Below are 18,230 nucleotides of genomic sequence, written 5' to 3'. Positions count from 1 at the left end.
CAGCCTCCCTTTTACCCTGGCCCTGGATGTCCCAGGCGGGGTTTGGGATTAATGTGAGCGGGGCGCTCGTTGCATTCTAAGGACACCCAGACCTGCTGCTCACAGCCACGCCATGGTCGGTCGTGCACTGGCCCATGCTTGAGGATCTGGGAGGAGAGCCAACAAAAAGAGCTGTTATTCTTCCATAAATCCTATTGGATTCTTCCTTTACACACAGTGCGTGACTGACACACAAGGTGAGCACGGTGGGACCAGTGATATCAAACTGTACAGCCACTGCCAGCTGGTGATACTGGCCAGGAAAACGGACCTGCAGCCCAATGGGATCAGTGCCTGGTGCTGCATTGAGGAATTCAGATACAAATTCATCCACAATCCTGAACTCCTGGCATGCCCTGTTTGTAGGGAAAGTCAGTGTTGGCCCTAAGCTCTGAGTTGCACAGGCAGTCCCAGCACTGAGCTTTCTATTGACATAAAACATCCGACAACTGCTCTACTTCTCCCATTCTCCCCTCACGTACCTTCCTGCTGCATGTACCTTCTCTCCCCATCCCCGCTTGAGCAGGGGCTAAACAAGAGCTTGTGCTGATTTGGCAAATACTGCACATCGTATCAGAGCTGCTGTGAGCGTCACTCCAGTGCCCAGGAAAAGGTTAACCCAGCACGTAGCTGCTGCTAGCAAGTCTCAGGGGATCGTCTCTAATCTTTATGGCTCCAGGCTCTTTGATGAGGTCATTCTTCACATGGCATCAGATTATTTGCTGCTGCTTTTCACTCCAAAGTCTTCAACCCAAGAGAGAAAAGCAGGAGAATAATGGAGAGAGATAAGTGGGGAAGGAAGTCTGGACAAACTGGAGAGAGTCCACAGGACAGCAACACAAATGATAAAAGGTTTAGAAAACCTGACCTGTGAGGGAACATTTAAAAAATGGGCACGTTTAGTCTGGAGAAAAGAAGACAGTCTTCAAATATGTTAAGGGCTGTTATAAAGCAGATGGTGATCAATTGTTCTCCCATCCACTGAAGGTAAGACAAGAAGTAATGGGCTTGAGCTGCAGGAAGGGAGATTTAGGTTAGATATTAGGGAAAACGTTCTAACTGTAAGGATAGGTAAGTACTGGAATGTGTTACCACTGTAGGATCCCCATCCCTGGAAGTGTTGATAAACAGACACCTGTCACAGATGGTCGAGGTTTACTTGGTCCTGCCTCAGCACAGAGGGCTGAGCTAGAAAACAGCCGCTCAAGGTCCCTTCCACCCTTAAGTGTTTATGATTCTATTAAAGAACTCTGCTGCCAAGGCCAGCCTTTATGGGCCATGAGAGGAACTACTGATCTGCTATTCTGGGAATGAGCAATCTTGTCCTTGTCTTAAATCTGATTACGAAACGGCGCAGGGAACTTCTCGGAGCCTTGCATAAGGGGTTTGTTATCAGCAGTGCCACTTAGTTACTGTGCAGATCATATATTCACATGGAAACAAGTTTAATAGCTGTTAGAAGAACACCTGTGAAGGCTTTGAACACCGTGGGCTGGGGAGAGGTGGCACTACCCCAGCAGGGATAGCTGAGCGAGTGACAACGTGAAGACATGAGGGCACCGGCCACCCTCTGGGAAGAGGAGCAGCAGTCAGTTCGGTAACAGAAGAGTACATCCCACAGAACATATGATTTCCCCCTGCAAATACACCCCCTGCCCTGCTCCCCCACCCAGCTCAGCCTAGTGATGGGATGAGATTGGTCCTGCCTCTGCCATTCACTTACTCTGTGGCCTTGGGAAGTCACTTAATCCACAGTTATTGAACCTAGGTGCCCACAGTTATGGATGCAGGGACAGGTTTAGCTTTAACCCGTCTACCTCAGGTGCCCACCTTTACAAAGAACTCTGAAATCCTGGGCTGTAGGGCACTAGCGGAAGGGCACAAGGTTACTTGCCTTGGCACGTCCCCCATCAGCTTCTCCTCTGCGGCACACACTGCACTGCAGCTGATGCTAACACCCATCTGCCAGTGGAGAACAGCCGAGCTCCATGGGACTTGTGTGCACTGCCATGAGTGCTTCCAACAGGCCCAACGAATGGGTTCTGCAGCTAGACAGGCGGGAAGGGAGAATGTCCCTCCAGGCTCACACACGCTCCTGGGAAGACTTGTTTCTCACTCTCAGCACTGCTACAAGAGCCTGGCCTGAGCAGTAACGTGCAGAACAGGTCTGTTATCCTGGTGCAGATGGGGGCCAGGGGCCTGCCTCCCTCCCTCTACAGTCTATTCAGCCAGTGCTGGGCTTCCCCTACTTCCGTTCTGCCCTTCAGGGGCCATCTCTTCCTGGAGGGAGAGGTGCATTTGGTCGCAAGTTTCTTTTTCCATACTAATGGCTTATTGGCCGCTCAACAGGGTAGAGCTCACTCTGTTCAGAGGGGAATTTGCCCCCTGGCATCACCCACAACCCGTCAGCAGGAGAGCACATCCCCCCATGGGCCACCCAGCATGGCCCGTTAGTTTTCACTCCTCTGTCACCTGCAAATGGGCATCAGCAGCATCTCTTTCTACTCTTTTATTTTTAAAATTGCTTGTGTTTTCCCAGACAGGCCGAGCCAGCAGGACCATGAGGAGCTATCACTGCTGGCAGGATCATGTTTTTACTGGCTGATTAAAGCCACGATTTCCAGCTACTTGGAACTTTAAATAAGCAAGAACCTTAGAGATCTCTCACGCTCATTGGTCAAATTGTCCCAGCAGAATAAGCAGCAGCTTTCCGACCGGTTTGCTCAGCCACACAAATAATTTTCTTTTGGTGACTCAGTGTTTAGCCTTGCGTGGGGGAATCAGGAAGCATCTGTAAAGTGACCATATTCGGGTGTAGTGTCCGAGATTTCTATCCACCTAAGAGAGAATGGACAGTGTCAGAGCTCTGCGTGCACAAAGCAAGGGCTTTAAAATCTCAAGGGAATAGAGAGGAAATTGCCCTGCCAGAAAAACTCCACAGGGCCAGCAGTTAACGCACTTCTCTGTAAACCCCACCCCAGCCTCCCTCCCGGAGCCCTCAGCACTGACAAGGTCGAAAGCAACCTCACTCTCTTGCTTTCACTAGCGGGGCAATTGAAGGCAGACAGGCTGTTCAGGGTGCCCAAGCTCTTTTCTACAGCAGCTGCTGAAGGAAGCGGTGAAAGAGCAACATTGTGCCAAAGCTCCCAGCTCCCCACCTCTCCCCACCGCTGGCAGCGCTCTGTGGATTGGTGCTGAGCTCTGGGACAGCACAGGGCACAGGGAGATATAAAGCAACAAAAATAAACTATCATGTTTGAATGGAATGACAGCTAGTGGCCAGTGCCAGCACAGTGCAGGTAGGCACCACATGAGCATTGCATATGTAGCTGTGACAATGTGCCTCAATCCTGAGCCGGCATACCCCCTGCCGATCCACTCCCAAGCCCCACACATTCAGCTCCTGAAATGCAACTCTGTTCTGAGCCATTTCCACCCCCCACCATCCACACTCACATGGAGTGCAGGGTGTGTGGGGCTGCAATGTGGACACACAGTGAGTAGGAAGAATCCCACTGAAATCAGTTTACTTGGGAGCCAAGAGAGAACTTGGGCAGAGGTTTCCCCAGTGGAGAAACTTGGACATCTGCCTCCTGTGGCACCAAACTTCTGCCAGTTAGCAGCATTTAGAGCAAGCCTTGGAGAGGCCTATCACAAGGCAGTGTCCTGCAAGAGACCCCACCAGCAACTAGAGAGCCACACACAAAGGCTCTTCGACTGACTTAGAAGAGCAGGATCTGAGTTACCCAATAAGAGCAGCCGGAACGAGCAGAATTATTGCCCCAAAGAGAAAGGGGAATCCCTTCAGGAAAGGCAGGCTCGCAGGGTAGAGCGCGTTGAACACTCCTGTGGCCACAAGCGAGCAGAGACCTTCCACGCAGGCAACAGAGGCAAAAAGAGCACCTGGAAGGACACCAAGGGCAGAGCTTAGCAACGAGGCTCCTCTTTTGGCCCCCTGAGACTGAACACACGTGACCCTCTCGGTGCATTTCAATAGGGCAATCTGGACCTTAGTAAAATATTTTCACTCCGATCAGGTGGTGGCCCTTTTTCTCTGCAGTCCAGGTGCCAAGGGCTGGGAGCAGAGACAGCCATGATGGGCCAAGTTCAGCCCGAGTGCAAGCGGGATAACTCCAGGAGTTGCACTCATCACAGTGCTGAATCTGGACACTGCATCAGACAGACTGTAAATCCCACGAGGCAGAAACTAGCTAAATGTAAGTGCCAAGCACATTTTATCACTCAATAAATATTAAACACAGCAGAGATGCTGCAGGTTTCGTTTTATAACCTTGGAATCAAATTTCCACTAGCTTCACTCTAAGAGGGGCCGACGTTAGCCGCTTGGAGGAACCAGCCCTTTCATTTAATCACTGGGAAGCCATTTCTGGGCTGCACTGCACTAAGCCCCTCCTCCCCTCTCCTGACTCTGCATGGCATTTCCAGCCAGGTCCATGTACAGGAGGCAAAGAGGCCCAGCTCTCCCCAGTCTTATGGAGAAAGGTAACGTCCTGTGGTCACATCCTTTAGTAGTGCTGAGTTCTTCCAATTGTTGCCAGCTCACCCAGGCCAAAGCCATACCTGGGGTTACTAGTGTTTCCAGAGTTTATTTTTCAACCCAGTCTAATTCCTGTTCCCGTGAAAGGTTTTGAGACCAGTGGGAGGTCATCAGTGACCCAGCCCCAAACTTTAATGTGATGCTTTTCACTTTGACTACATCTTCCTCTGCACATTCTAGTCCCAAGTAGGTTCACTGTATTGCCTAGAAAAACTGCCCCCAATGCTGCAGAATGACTGTCCTTGCAGGGCCTGGGGATGTGTGCATGTGCCAGGGGGAGGAGGAGTGCAGAGATTCCCTGACCTGGTCCTTTTGGTGCCTCCTGCCGGGACAGGCTCAGGCCCACTCCTTGGGTTGTTTGGTTTTTAATGTGTCACGCAGACATCACTAGGTTGGATGTTTCAGGGCCTGCTGTGGGTTATACTGGTTGATCACTTACCCTGATCTTTCACATCCACCAGTTTGGACAGCTTTGCGCGGATCACTGGAGTGGCTGCCATTGAAAGAAACAGGATGCCATAACCTGTGAGTGAGAAATAAGACACATCCAGGAGGTTTCCTTATCTGGGGAATAACATTGCTAGCTTAAAACAAAACCAACCCCACAAATAAAGCCCTTGTAGCTGCCAGGGAGACTGCCATCCTCCTGCCCTTCTGCCCGCCTCCTTCTAGGGCTCCTTTGAGGGTAGTTTAAGATACCTTGTTTGTGTGGCTTTTCATTGGTCTACAACTGTCTGCAGTGACTCCCTCTAGCTGCAGCAGCATCACCATCCGGTGGTGACAGTAAATACGAAGTGTGACAGGCTGGTGATCTCAGCAATTTTGGTATGTGGATACTTTGGGGACGTCTCCTCTGCCTTTCTGTCTTTCCAAGAGGATGCCATCCTCTCCTCACTCCTCTGGCAAACTTTAAGCTAGGACACAAGCTACCTGGATTTAGGGATTCAGCATCACCTGTGAACATCAGTGGTGTTGTAGAAGCAAGTGAAATCACCACCAGGCCCGCGATGTTGGAGAGCAATCCTAACTCGGCTACCCAGGTGTCTTCAAGGCACAGCTGCAGTGCCCGCAGCCCTGCCAGGCTGCTCAGGTAAGTCAGGTAACTAGCCGCTGAGCCATAGCCAATCAGATCAGAGCCCCAGCAGAGAGGGGAGCTGAGTTCGTATAGGACAAAGACGTCCTTGGCTCCAAAGTGGATGGTGACAATGAGAAAGAACGTCAGAGAGTAGAGAGCGAGCTTCTGCCTGGATCTCTGGGACCCTGGGGCTGCAAACAGCCTGTACACCGACACATAGTGACTGAGGGTGAACAGCTTGGCCGGTTTCCTCTCCTTCACCGATTCCTGGAGGCAAAGAGCAGCATAGAGGGCAGTGGCAAGGCTGACAGCAAACACGAGCCAGAAGGGATTGATGTAGCCCTGAGCTTTGCGCCACTGCCCTCCGATGATGCTGGCCAGCATGCCTGCCAGGCCAAGGCATGCCTCCAGGATGGCCACGCGGAACGTACGGGAAGGCTGGTCGCTGATGTCAGCCACGTAGGCAAAGCAGCTGGCCAGGATCAGGTTGTAGTCCCCCAAGAGGCCGCACAGGATGCGCCCAAGCAGGAAGTAGCCGACATGTAGCCTGAGGTACATGACAAGAAGATAGATGGCAGCTTGCAAGGCCATGCCCAGGGCAGGCAGGATGAGCGCTGGACGCCGACCCACGCTGTCGCTCCATGGCCCAAAGAGAGTCACCGAGAAGAGACCCACAGAGAAGCCTGCCAGGTTGATGTAGAGGTTCCAGTGGGAGGCCAAGGTCTCCACTTCCTGAGACAGAAGAAGAGACAGGGGAAGTGAGGCCCAGTATCTGTCCAGCGCCTGGGAGCGGGGCTGACCCCAGGCCTGCAGAGAGGTGCGGGAGCTGCGAAAATATGGCCCAGCCTCCTCCCGGCTCTGCCCGGCTGCGCACAGGGGGGTTGGGGGCAGCGGCAACAGCCCCAGCACCCCTAGTTCCAGCACCCCTGGGGGCCGGGCCGCTCCCACCCACCCCCGCCCCGCCCACCTGCTGCCGGGGGTCCCCCGCGCCGCTCGCGTTGCCGCAGCCGGCCGAGCCGCTCGCCGCGGAGCCGTTGTAGCCGAGCTCGGCCCCGAGCCGGTCCCACAGGTACTGGGTGCAGAGCGGGGCCTGCAGGCCCAGCGCCACGGTGCCCAGGAAGAGAACCGGCTCCACCGTGGGGCGGCCCGGGGCAGCGCGCCCGCCCGCCGCCAGCGGGGCCCGGGCTGTCGGCCATGGCTGGGGCCGGCGGAGCGCGGCGCGCCGCCCGCAGAGGCAGGAGGCGGAGGGGAGGCAGGCTCCGCCCGGAGGGGACGGCAGCGGGCCGGGGCTGCCAGATGCCTCCCCGCCAGGCCCGGCGGCCGGAGCCGCCTCCGCTGGCAGCGTCCATGGGGGGAGCGCGGGGCTGCCCCGCGGGCTGGGGCCAGAGAGCCCCGGGCGATGCGCTCAGCCCTTCCCCGCAATTCACCCCCGTGCCCTGCCTAGGAGCTGCCCTTCCCCGTCTCCCTTTCACCCCACGCCCCTCGGCTCCGTGTGCACGGGATCTGGGAGCACCGCTTCCACTAATTCCCTTCGCCGCCGTCCCCGCTCCCCACCCTTTTGGGAGCCAGCGCAGTCCGATGAATGGGGGCCGGGAGTCACTTCCTCCACTTTCCCCCCGTTTCCGCTCTTCACCTGCTCAAAACTCCCTCCGCTTTGGAAAAGTTACAAAGTAGCCAAAGGGGAAAAAGGGAAAGTGAAACTAACAAGCCCCTAAACCTTAGACATTCATTCTGTTGCATTCAGTGGCAGATAAAGGAGAAGGGGGGGAAACAGGTATCAGCATTTCTGGGTTTGACAAAGGAACACACAAGTTTTGCTGAAAACGAAAACTTTGCAAAAGTCTTGAGTTTCAAAAAAGGCTGTTTTTAAAATGGGGGGGGGGGAGTTGTAAAGAATAAATGGCACTCAGCTCTTATCTCCTTATCTAGGATCTGATATGGCAGCCAGCACAGTGCTGTGAGCTCTGCCAGTCAAGGCGCGATTCCAGTACCACTGGGGTCGAGCCTGCAGAGCTGGGGTGAAACGCCCAGGCCCAGACCCATAAAGCTAGTCCAGCAGAAGTTAGGGGCGTAAGTACCTCTGGGGATCTGGGCCTCTCTGATTTTGGAATCTGAAGGGGAGTGTTTAAGGCCATCAAATCAAGGAACTGTTCCTGGTAGTAAAGGTAAGCACATGTGCAAGTGGTCTGAGGAGCAGGGCCTAATTTACATGACCTTACACAAGTTGGAAGTGGCAGTGTGTCTTTTTTGGGCAACAAATACTTAAACTTATCCCAGGAAACTTCCTCTGTACTTTTTCCTTCCTATTAGTTCATAATCTAGTTTTGAAGAACATGTTCAAAATAAAAACACAAAAGCCTGTTATAGATTTTCTTACAAATTGAGGGCTAAACTCGTGATCAACACAAACAATTCAAGTGACTTCAATGTGTTTCTGACCATTTGCAGGATTGGGCCCAGTCTGGTGATTAACTAGTTAATCTTGAATTAATTCATGAATCAACAAGAAGTGAATTTGCTTGTTTTATTGATGGAAAAGTTAAGTTTTTATCTTGGCCAGGTTTATGATTAAATGAGTAATTTTCAACAAGCTGATGATGAAATGTTTTACAATGAATGAGTTTGTTACAGGCTAGCTATCAGGTTAATGACCATGACAGTAAAAACATCTGTTTCAGCAATTTTATCACAAATCATATAACTGTGTTTGCTTATGAAGACTTGCTGTATTTCATGTACTTCTTGGTGGCAAAAATAATTTATGTTGCAAAGCTAAGGAGATGGAACTTTAAGCATTCACATTTTTCTATTTCTTATAAACAATCACAGAATTTACTGTTGTGTCACTACTTACTTACAACATAGCATTCAACCCCATTCACGTTAGTGATTGATGAATACATTTAAGATAAACTGACTAGTAAAATGTTTTCCCCTTAAGGTTTTCTCCCCTCTCAAAGAACAGCTGTAAAATAAAGTTATAGTTAGTAATTGAACAAAAGTCTGGAGAGTCAGATTGTTGTTAAGGTTATTCAGGAATAATTTCAATTCAAATATAATATGTTGAGATTCCCTCTGAGACTTTTTCCATTTGGCTTATCCCAAACACCTTGTCTAGTACTGGGAGAACGCGTCATTCCAAAACATTCAGTTTGACTCTGGATTTTGTCACTCGGGTTCCTTATTTGGCACACAGCAAAGCTACGCTGAGTTGATCAGACTCAAGCATAGGGGGTGGGCATAGGGCATTCCACATATCCAAAGTTACACAGATAACCTCTTCCTTTATGTACGTTTATATGTTACATTGCATTTGCTGTACATTACACCACACATTTTTGGATTGGATTGGTTACTTTGCAGGAACCAATCCCATACACTGTGCTCTGTCCATACGCTGTTCATGTGGAACTGATCTTTATTTTGTCCATAGTCCCTAGCATCAAGCTGTTGCTTCTTGTCTAGCTAGCACCGAAATCCTGGATTCCAGCATACTGTTTGTCAAGCCCCTATTTACAACTTAACCTTCCATTCATCTTCCCAATTATGTCCACTATGAAATGAAGCAAGTTAGGCCTACAAGCCAGGCCTACATAATATATGAAATTATTTTTAAAGGCTGAATATAACTTAGCAACTTTAACTTGTAGCAGTTTTTGGCTGAGTTACTTTCATATTTGAGGATATTTAAATAACATTCATCTTCCCTCCAGCCTGGCTGTATCTGAAGATATTTAAACCCGTTTACCTGGAGAATGCTGTATTTCAGGAAAGTAAAAAATGCTGGGTCCTTGAAAGCTGAGGAAAACTCAGCTCAAAGCAACGTACTGTCTGTGTGTAGATCCCTTGCATCCGACGAAGTGGGTATTCACCCATGAAAGCTCATGCTCCAAAATGTCTGTTAGTCTATAAGGTGCCACAGGATTCTTGGCTGCTTTTACAGAACCAGACTAACACAGCTACCTCTCTGATACTTTCCTTTGAATGTGATTGTGAAGAATCAACTTAGCAACAAGTTGCTGGCCATGATTTTCGTAGTGTGTGCTGATGAGTCTCTCCTGGCCAGCACCGTGCTAGATAACTCAAGTCTTGACAACCTTCTTCAGACATCATTGAACGTTATAACATAGACATTTTAGTCTCAGTAATATTGTTCCTAAAGGGCTCCCTGAGGGCATCATCTTCTTCCACTGTCGGTGATACCATAGTTGGGACCAGCCTGCTATCAACAGTTCTTAGTGAGATCAATGGAAAGTCCCTTCCAGTGTCTCAGGAGCAGAGAATGTAGAGCTTGTCTACACAAGGCCTTAGTCTGTCTAACTTCAAGCTAACCTCCCGGGAGGTTCCGCGTGAGTGAGGAGTTCAGAACTGGGCTCTTGTGAGGTAACATCACCTGACCAGAGTAGGGACAGCATACTCTGTTGGTGTAAGCTGGTGCCATTCTGAAAGTAAGTGGAACTGTGCCAGTTTACACCAGCAGCAAATTAGACTCATTTTGTGGTTTAATTACTGTAGAAACTTTACAGGTTAATTATGTGATGCAATAATTACACCACAAAAGGAATCCAATTCTCTTCCTGGGGTATGAGGTAGGAAGGCTGGGATCTCTGCAGTCTCCCTCTGTAGCCCCATGCCTTGTTTACAGTACACAGAACTGCTATGTGGGGGATCTGGGCTCTGTGCAGACCTCTGCACACTCCCACTCATCAACTGCAGGGCATTGTGGACGTGCCAAGAGATGCCCGACGGAGATGGTGGGCCTGTAGGACCTAGTGCTCCTGCTCCCAGAGCGCTAGGGCTGGAATTCCATCTCTGATAGGGTGAGGGCTTCTGGTCATTTGAATTTTGCCCTGGTGGTTTTTGCTGTCACAAAAAAGCCTGGATGGAATCCCAGCTGCCTTAGTGTTTGAGGGAGAGGCCATACTTTCCTGAACTCCAGCTGGAGTATTACATACATGAATATGCTCCCTAATCATTTGAAGTATTTTATTAAAACAAAATTCTGAGCTGACTGTAGGAGGATTCTCACCTTCTGTAGGATTTCCCCATTCAGGGACTGACATTTTATTATGAAAGATAGGAACGTTAGCGGCCTTTGTCAATTCAGTTTGGCTGCTAGCAGAAAAGTGAGCACATATGTTTTGCAGTAGGATATTTGAATGTGCTCATGACCACCCTTCCCTTTGTAGTGACGTGAGACTGGTTGGATCACAAGGAGTTAATTCTCCCCTGAATTTATCAAGCATCAGAAAGATTTCCCTTAGAAAGTTCCTGGTATCTCCTTCCTTCTCTGCCCCCTCCCTTCTTTGTTCTCTTTCACTCTGATCACGCTTCTAAAACCAACACCCTACCTGACAAGGTCAATGTTTCATGTTTCAGAGCCTTTATATAGTCCCCATGAACAGACCTGTGCACCTTTCAGCACTGGGCTAGTTCCAGCACCATGACTACTGTGTGGAAAGTAATTGTGGCCCACAGGAATTACCTGATTGCTTTCCTAGTACCTTTTCTGCTTCTTCCTCTCCCACTGGTCATTCCTACCAAGGTAAGAACTCTTAACTGCACTAAGAAACTCAGATTTATTTGGAAAGCACTGCTTCTTTTAAATGACAAAACCAAGCAGGAACCACAGGTTCCCTGATTAACTTCCATTGTTTCTGAGCTGGACAGTTACCTTTCCAGCTTAGACCACTAATGGGGCACCTGGAATACTACAGCAAGAAGAGCCTCACTGGACAGACAGACTTGTAGGTCTATCATGAAAATGTGTCACTGAATTACAGTAAAAATGTAACTTGCTTCAGATTATGGCCCTGATTCAGCAAAGCATTTTTGCACATGCTTAAAGTCCATACCTATGTGCCTAACCTTAAGCACATGCTTAAATGCCTCCTGAGTTGAGGCTTATATGCTTAACTTTTAACTTCCCTCCTGATTTTCTCAAAAAAATCCTTTCCTGCCATTTTTCAAGTGTTGTCTTGGGACAGAGAAAACAATGTCAGGATTATTTGTGTTATAAGTCGACAGGACAAGGAATTTCTGAGCTATGGAACAAAAATAAGGTGTGTTTCACTTTTTTAAAAGTTTTGAAACTTTTTTCCTTTTGAAAAATAGTTTTTAAAGAATGATTTGGTTTAGAATCTTCAAAAGTCTTGGGGGACACTTAGTGTTTATGATTACTTCTGACAAAGTTAAGTTCAAATGTTGGAATTAGTCACTATAGACTTTTAAATTCTGATCATGCCAAGATATTCCATTGGACTTTAAAAACTCTGCCAAAAGTCTGTTAGAGTTTAGAAGTTCTGCTAGCACAGTATGTAAACACTGTCAAATGAGCCGCACTGGTTCAGAGGCTACAAGCTCTGCTGGCAGGATCTGATTTGGATACTCTTTTGTCTTGTGTTTCAGTCTATGTGGTGCAGGGATGGTATTCTCCCATTTTACAGATAGGGAGCTGAGGCACACAGATTAAGGTTAAAAATTCCACTAATTTTGGGTGCCCAATTTGAGACACCAAGGACCTGATATTTTTTAGAGTACTTAGCATTATATTGACTTTACATGTTTAAAGCACAGTTCCTATTGACTTCCATTGCAGCTGTGAGTTTTCAGCATTGCTGCAAATGAGACCCCAGTGCTATCAAGTTGGGCACCCAGAAAATGAGAAACATACAATTTACTGACCCCCTGTGAAAAGTTTGGTTTCAGTAACTTGCCCGGCATCACATTGGAATTCTGTGGCAGAGGCAGAGATAGAATCCAGTTCTCCAGGGTGGCATTTAACTGCCTAACCATGAAATAATCCTTTTTACTGCCTGCAATCCTTTGTCTCATTCACTACATGCCTTCCAACTTCTGCAACAAAAGAGGCAGGGTCCTACAAACATATCCTCCACTACACAGCCCTGATTCATCTCCAGAGCACAGTCTATCCTACACACTAAATGAGTTAGGGATCCTGTGGAAAAATCGTATGTGATCATGTAATTAGACTTCATCATAATTCATACACATCCGGGGCTGAATTAAGGTTGCATATGATAACTTCCTAACTATTGAGTGCTTGACTTTGTAAACTTAACATTTATTTAGATTTGTGTGTCATTTCCTGGGGTTTTTAAAAAGGAAACTGAACCCTCCCCCCATAAATTCCATCATGTGGCATCATATTGGCACCTACATGAGTTATCAGCAGGGTTGGAACCTTTAGATCCATGGCACAGATCTCTGCAACTGAAGCAAACAAAGTAACTGACAGCAACAGCAGCAGTAGGCTATCATCCTCTCTGCGGACCAGCAGATTTGCTGGCATCAGAAGAATGATGAGACTCAGGAATCTTGGTTCCATGCAGATTTTCAAGGGACAGCACAAAGCACACCCCTGAGACAAATACCAAGCTTCAGCTTCCTGTTCCAAAGCAGGAGTGGTGGGGAGTGGGGGGTGGCGCTAGAGCTGTTCAAAAATGGTCTCAAGAATTTTTAACATGGACAAAAATGTATTTTCCCTGAACCTTGTTCTCAGAAATGGCTGACTCATGTTGGCTGAAATTTTACATAAAACTTCAGCCTGAGGCAGACAGCTGGCATGTAAAATTCCAGCCCAAATGGTTAAAGTTTCGCAAAGTTATGAGCAACTGAAAACATTTAATGGGATGTGGTGCACAATCTTAATAGTAGCAGGTGCCACCAGTCCTGCCTATAATCATATACAGGATTTAAATACTTTCTTTAAAAATCTAAAGAAATTCATGGACACTGCCTGTATACAGTTTGGCTCTAATTTAATACCATTGCATGGATATAACATTATTAGATGTTGCAATGATAAAAATAAAGTAAATGCTTGAAAGTGTAGAAACTCAAAAGGTCCGGATATGGAAGCAGCCTTAACTCTAGCTCTGTGAACACCATTCCTCTCCCTGTCCATCAGCACTCTCTTTCCTCAGCCACCAACCTCCTCCATATTTCCAATATGGACCATAAATATGGACTATCAACTCCATCTGGTAAAATACAATAATGATATAAAGAACCAGAGCTATTCAGTTATCTGAACATTGGCATTATGAGATTCTAACCCCAGCTCACCAGAAATCCCAGCAACCACTATACTGTAGATACAGATTTCCAGCAGCACCTCCAGCACATATGGGGCACTGCCCCAAACACAGACACAGAAATAGTTCAGCTGCCTGTTAACAGCAAGAAACACCAACTTTACACTTCATATACTGCCACATACAGTCTAGAAACAACAGTGGATACTGCACACACCCACAACCCCCAGTGAAAGCAGTGGGAGCTGCAAGTGCTCAGCCTCCGTTAGCGTCAAAGGCCAAGAGTCAGGGCCCTGTGTATTCCACAATTTTGTGACCATGGAATTCACCCCTTGCTACAGAATCTCAGCTTATGGGAGAGACTTTCAGTGCACAAATGGGTATTAAGTGCTTGATTCCCATTGACTTTCAATGGCAGTTGGGTGCCTACCTTCTTTTTGTGCCTTTGAAAATGTCCTCTGATGTTTATTGCCCTTATGGCGGCAGAGATAACCTTAAAATGTGAACAGATGAAAACTGATGTAATGTTGTCTGCCTGAGTCTGCAGACATCCTGAAACAATGTATCTGAGCAGTGTAACCTGTCCCATTCATCTCAGTCAGGGCCAGGGGGACTCTAATTCCATGGTTATAAAACTCTAAATTTTGATGCAGGCAGGCATCTGTCATTTTGTTTTCTGTTTCCCTACCCCACTGAGACCTGTCCTCCAGCATTCCCCAAAGGGACATGTTCCTTGCACTGTTGCATAGAATCAGGAAGCAGGGCGTCAAGGAGCCAGACCTGCAGTTCAGCTTGTAGTGAGGTGGGAGCAGCCAGAGATGTAGGCTGGCCAGCCTGAGAAAAGTGCAACAGAAGAGGCCCAGTAAGCTGCTGCAGCTGGCTACAAGCTCCCCCCCCTTTCCTGGCACACATGATGGGAAGGAGTTCCTGAGCCAAACCACCTAGGCATCATGAAGGGAACCAAAGCCCAGGGAATGGAGCTGGGCTGGAAAGCAGTGAGAAACCTGTCCTTGAAAAATAATTTCTGCCAAAAACAATCATTCACAACTTTTACACAAAGAGTATTTGCAACAACGAGCCATAGTTATATGTGAGTAGGGGAGGTTGTGATGAGGCAAATGGGAATGAAAGGCATTTCATGGCAATAGATTAGATTAACATTGCTTCAGAATTTGGTCCCCTCATGCCACAGAGTACAAGGGCCCCTGCCTATAGCCAAGCATTTCAAAGGTGATGATAGATCATAGAGTTTAATGCCAGAAGGAACCATTAGATCATCTATATCACAGGCCATTAAATTTCATCTAGTTACCCCTGTACTGAGATCAATGATTTGTGTTTGACTAAAACATATCTTACAGAAATGTATCTAGTCTTGATTTGAAGGCATCAAGAGAGGGAGAATCTACCATTTACTTGAGTAGCTTGTTCCAATGGTTCATCACCCTCAACTGTTAACAATGTGCGTCTTTTTTCTAATTTGAATTTGTCTGGCTTCAGCTTCCAGCCACTGGTTCTTGTTGTTCTGCCTTTCTCTGCTAGATTGAAGAGCCCTTTAGTATCTGGTAGTTTCTCCCCATGAAAGTATTTACGAACTGTAATCAAGACACCTCTCAATCTTTGTTTTGATCAACTAAACAGCTTGATCTCTTTAAGTCTCTCCCTGTATAAAGCATTTTCTCTAGCCCTCAAATAATTTTTGTGGCTCTTTTCTGCACCCTGATTAAAGTTTTTGGATGTCCAACCTGAGACACCTTAATGGAGCCTGATTTTCAGAAGACAGGCACTCAGCTCTCTCTGAAAATCATGCCCCTTGAACATCTCACCCAAAATCACTTGTCATGTTCGCAAATTTTGGTCAAAGAGCCCAGTCTGCATCTTTTACTCTCCAAAATATGGACTCAGTGGAATATCCCATATGCGTGTAATCCTCTGACATGATTCAGGTGCCTCTGCAGGATACAGGGTCAGAGTTCAGGATGTGAGGAACCTTAACTTTCAATTATTTATATATAATTGTGGTATTTCAATAATGCTTTATTTTTCTTATTAGTATTACAGTAATAGCTATTTACAAACTCAACTAACTGAATAATGTTTTTGTCAGCACGTATTCTGTTGGTCTGATTTCTCTGTCATTTGCATGCCAAGATTTTTGATTGTTATTGTTTGCATTGCAGTAGCCCCCAGAGGCCCAGTTGGGGTCTGGGCCCCATTGTGTTAGGCACTGTATAAATACAGACAAAGCAGTGCTCCCTGCAGTCTGGGGGATCCCCACTCTGGGACAGTATAAGACACAGAGGTAAAAGTATAATGGAAAGAAGACACATAAGACAGGACTACGTAAATGTTTTTCTAATAGTGTAAAGTGAAGTAGCAAAAAAAAAAGTAGTTACTGAAATTAAATGGGACTTAACTCAGATAACTGCTTATGTGGCTGGGGAGTGGGATCCAGAACTTTTCACTACTAAGTCATGGCTTCAAACCCAGCCAACGCTGGTAGTGCCTGGAAGTTACCATTTTATCAGGTCTTTGGTATCTCTCGTGGAACGATTTGGTGGTTCTCAATTCAGTGTCACAAAGGACACCAACTGGCATCTATCTGCTGTTCAGCAGAGGCCAAGGAGAGAGACAGAATATTTCTGACCCTCCAAGTCTAACCGTGGCCTTTACAGGTTAAGATTGGGCACTCTGCTGGGCCATATGGGCGAAGCGTGCACTCTTACATTGGCCCAGCGGTGCATCTTCAGCGTACAGGGCTGTCAAGCTGACACCTTACACTAAAAGGAAAAAAAGAAAAAGCCAAGGGGAAGGGGCAGGACACACAAGGCCACACTGAGATGTCTGATCCCTCACAATTACCCAGCAAACCTTCTTAGGAAATAACTTGCCCCACTGGGAGATATGGATGCGTCCTGAGATAAACTGTTGCGTGAACAAGGGTAAAACAAACAGAATTATAAAGGCTTTATCTAAAGCCAAAGGAAGGAGAAATTGACAAAGATAAAAAGACAAATACTCAACACCACATAGAAATCCAGCCACTGATGCCTGGAGCTTCACTAGTCCATCTAATCTGATAACCAGCTTTGACTTCGAAGGAGGGTGTAAACTTTCACCTCCCTCTGTCTGTCTCTCACACACACTCTCAAAGGATTCTATCCTGAATGCCAGCCTGGTGGTCACAGGGTCCCCTGGAGCATGAACAGGATTGGGAGCAGTAGCAGGATGTGCAAGATCTAGAGTGGAGGGTGTGTGAATGGAGAAAGAAGTATCTCTGTCCTTGGGGATAACTGATGACTCTGCTGGTTGCCAATAGCACTGATATCCCTTTTCCAGGCCTCCAGACAGTTTATATTTCCCATTTTTTAAAATCCCAATGGAGTAGGATGTGGGGGACTGTTCTGAGGAGAGAGTCTAAACCAAGGCCCATAATCACTGAATTCTTCACTCTCTCTGGGTTGGAGCCATACAATGTGAAATAGTATTAGGCCCTCTATACGCTCTCTTTCCTGTCACTGGGTTCCTGACCAGCTTTACTGGAGGTGACCCTGTGCAGGTGGAAAGTGCCAGCGTCCCAGGACTTGCCAGGGATTCTCACTGACAGCCTTGCCAAGAGAACCTAGTGGCTTCTCACAGGAACACTAAATGGGAGATGGATCAATCAACTTTTTAAAGTTTCTGTGGTTTCCACTGAATATGGGAGGCCAAAATCCACCCTTTCCTCTCCTCAGAAATCTGTCTCTTCCCCCCATTCCTACTGCTGAAACCCTTATCCAGGACCTGGTAATCTCTACCTAAAATACTGCAGCTTTCTACTCTCCAGCCTACTCAGTCTCACCTTTCATCCTTCCATGTCACAAGCTCTCCATCTCTTTCCATGCCATAGTCATGCTTGCCTCTTGCTTTCCTGGGTCTTCATGGGTCTGTCCGTGCCTGTTTCTCAGCTCTTGTCTAGTGCTATTCATCCGCTTGGTCCCTGTGCTGAGACCATTCCATCCCACTCCCTTTAAAGCATTCACCAAAAGGTCGCTGTGCTGTCTCCCACACTGCCAGATAGGTTTGAAATTATCTCCTTGATTCCAGATTCCACATAACTCTTCCCCCTTCAAATCCCTCTGCAAATGTCCTGCTAGTCATGCTTTCTAGCATTGACCCACACTTCTGTGCCAGTTGCAGAAAGAGGGAGATGTAAGCCACCTCCCCTCAGTCCCCAGCTCAAGGCTGATTCCTTCCCTCGGGCCTGAGTCACCATTGTGTTACCACCTGAGGAACTACACCGAAATAAATGCAGGCATGTTGTCATAAAAACTGGAGTAACGCACCGGTAAATCAGACCCCTTGTCTGGAGAGGACACTCTGCAGTCCATGGTCTCTTCCTCTCTGCATTATCCCACCCCAAGGAAAGAATCCCCATGCAACATGCTACTTCAGATCACTCAGCAGTCTTGTAATGAAGTAAATAAGTTTAATTCAGAAGCTGGAATTGTCTTCCAGAGCA

General features: G+C 47.4%; 2 protein-coding genes across 4 annotated transcripts in view; one reads left to right on the top strand and one right to left on the bottom strand.

The window, feature by feature from the left end:
* Positions 1-1,391: 1,391 nt before the first annotated feature.
* SLC46A1 (solute carrier family 46 member 1) lies at positions 1,392-7,135 on the bottom strand. The gene is given in 6 exon segments (XM_039508178.1): positions 1,392-2,877; positions 3,786-3,942; positions 5,037-5,120; positions 5,552-6,404; positions 6,640-6,820; positions 6,822-7,135. Coding segments are annotated over 6 exon segments (1,533 nt in total). The 5' UTR covers positions 7,022-7,135; the 3' UTR covers positions 1,392-2,819.
* A 94-nt stretch (positions 7,136-7,229) lies between these two features.
* SLC13A2 (solute carrier family 13 member 2) overlaps positions 7,230-18,230 on the top strand; it is a 29,502-nt gene continuing 18,501 nt past the window's right edge. Inside the window, exons 1-2 of one of the 3 annotated variants that reach the window (XM_039508175.1) lie at positions 7,230-7,446; positions 7,602-7,837. Coding sequence is in view for 1 of the 3 variants with exons in the window: in XM_039508177.1 (XP_039364111.1) it covers positions 11,116-11,217 (102 nt within the window). In the remaining 2 variants the exon portion in view is untranslated. Of the gene's footprint in view, positions 7,447-7,478; positions 7,838-11,112; positions 11,218-18,230 lie in introns of those variants that run through there. The other 2 variants (XM_039508176.1, XM_039508177.1) reach the window with 2 other exon arrangements.

Source organism: Mauremys reevesii, linkage group 20 (genome assembly GCF_016161935.1).
Source record: "Mauremys reevesii isolate NIE-2019 linkage group 20, ASM1616193v1, whole genome shotgun sequence".
NCBI classification, from domain to species: Eukaryota; Metazoa; Chordata; order Testudines; family Geoemydidae; genus Mauremys; species Mauremys reevesii.
Note: the sequence above shows the minus strand (reverse complement) of the source record. Positions and strands in the feature narration are given on the sequence as shown.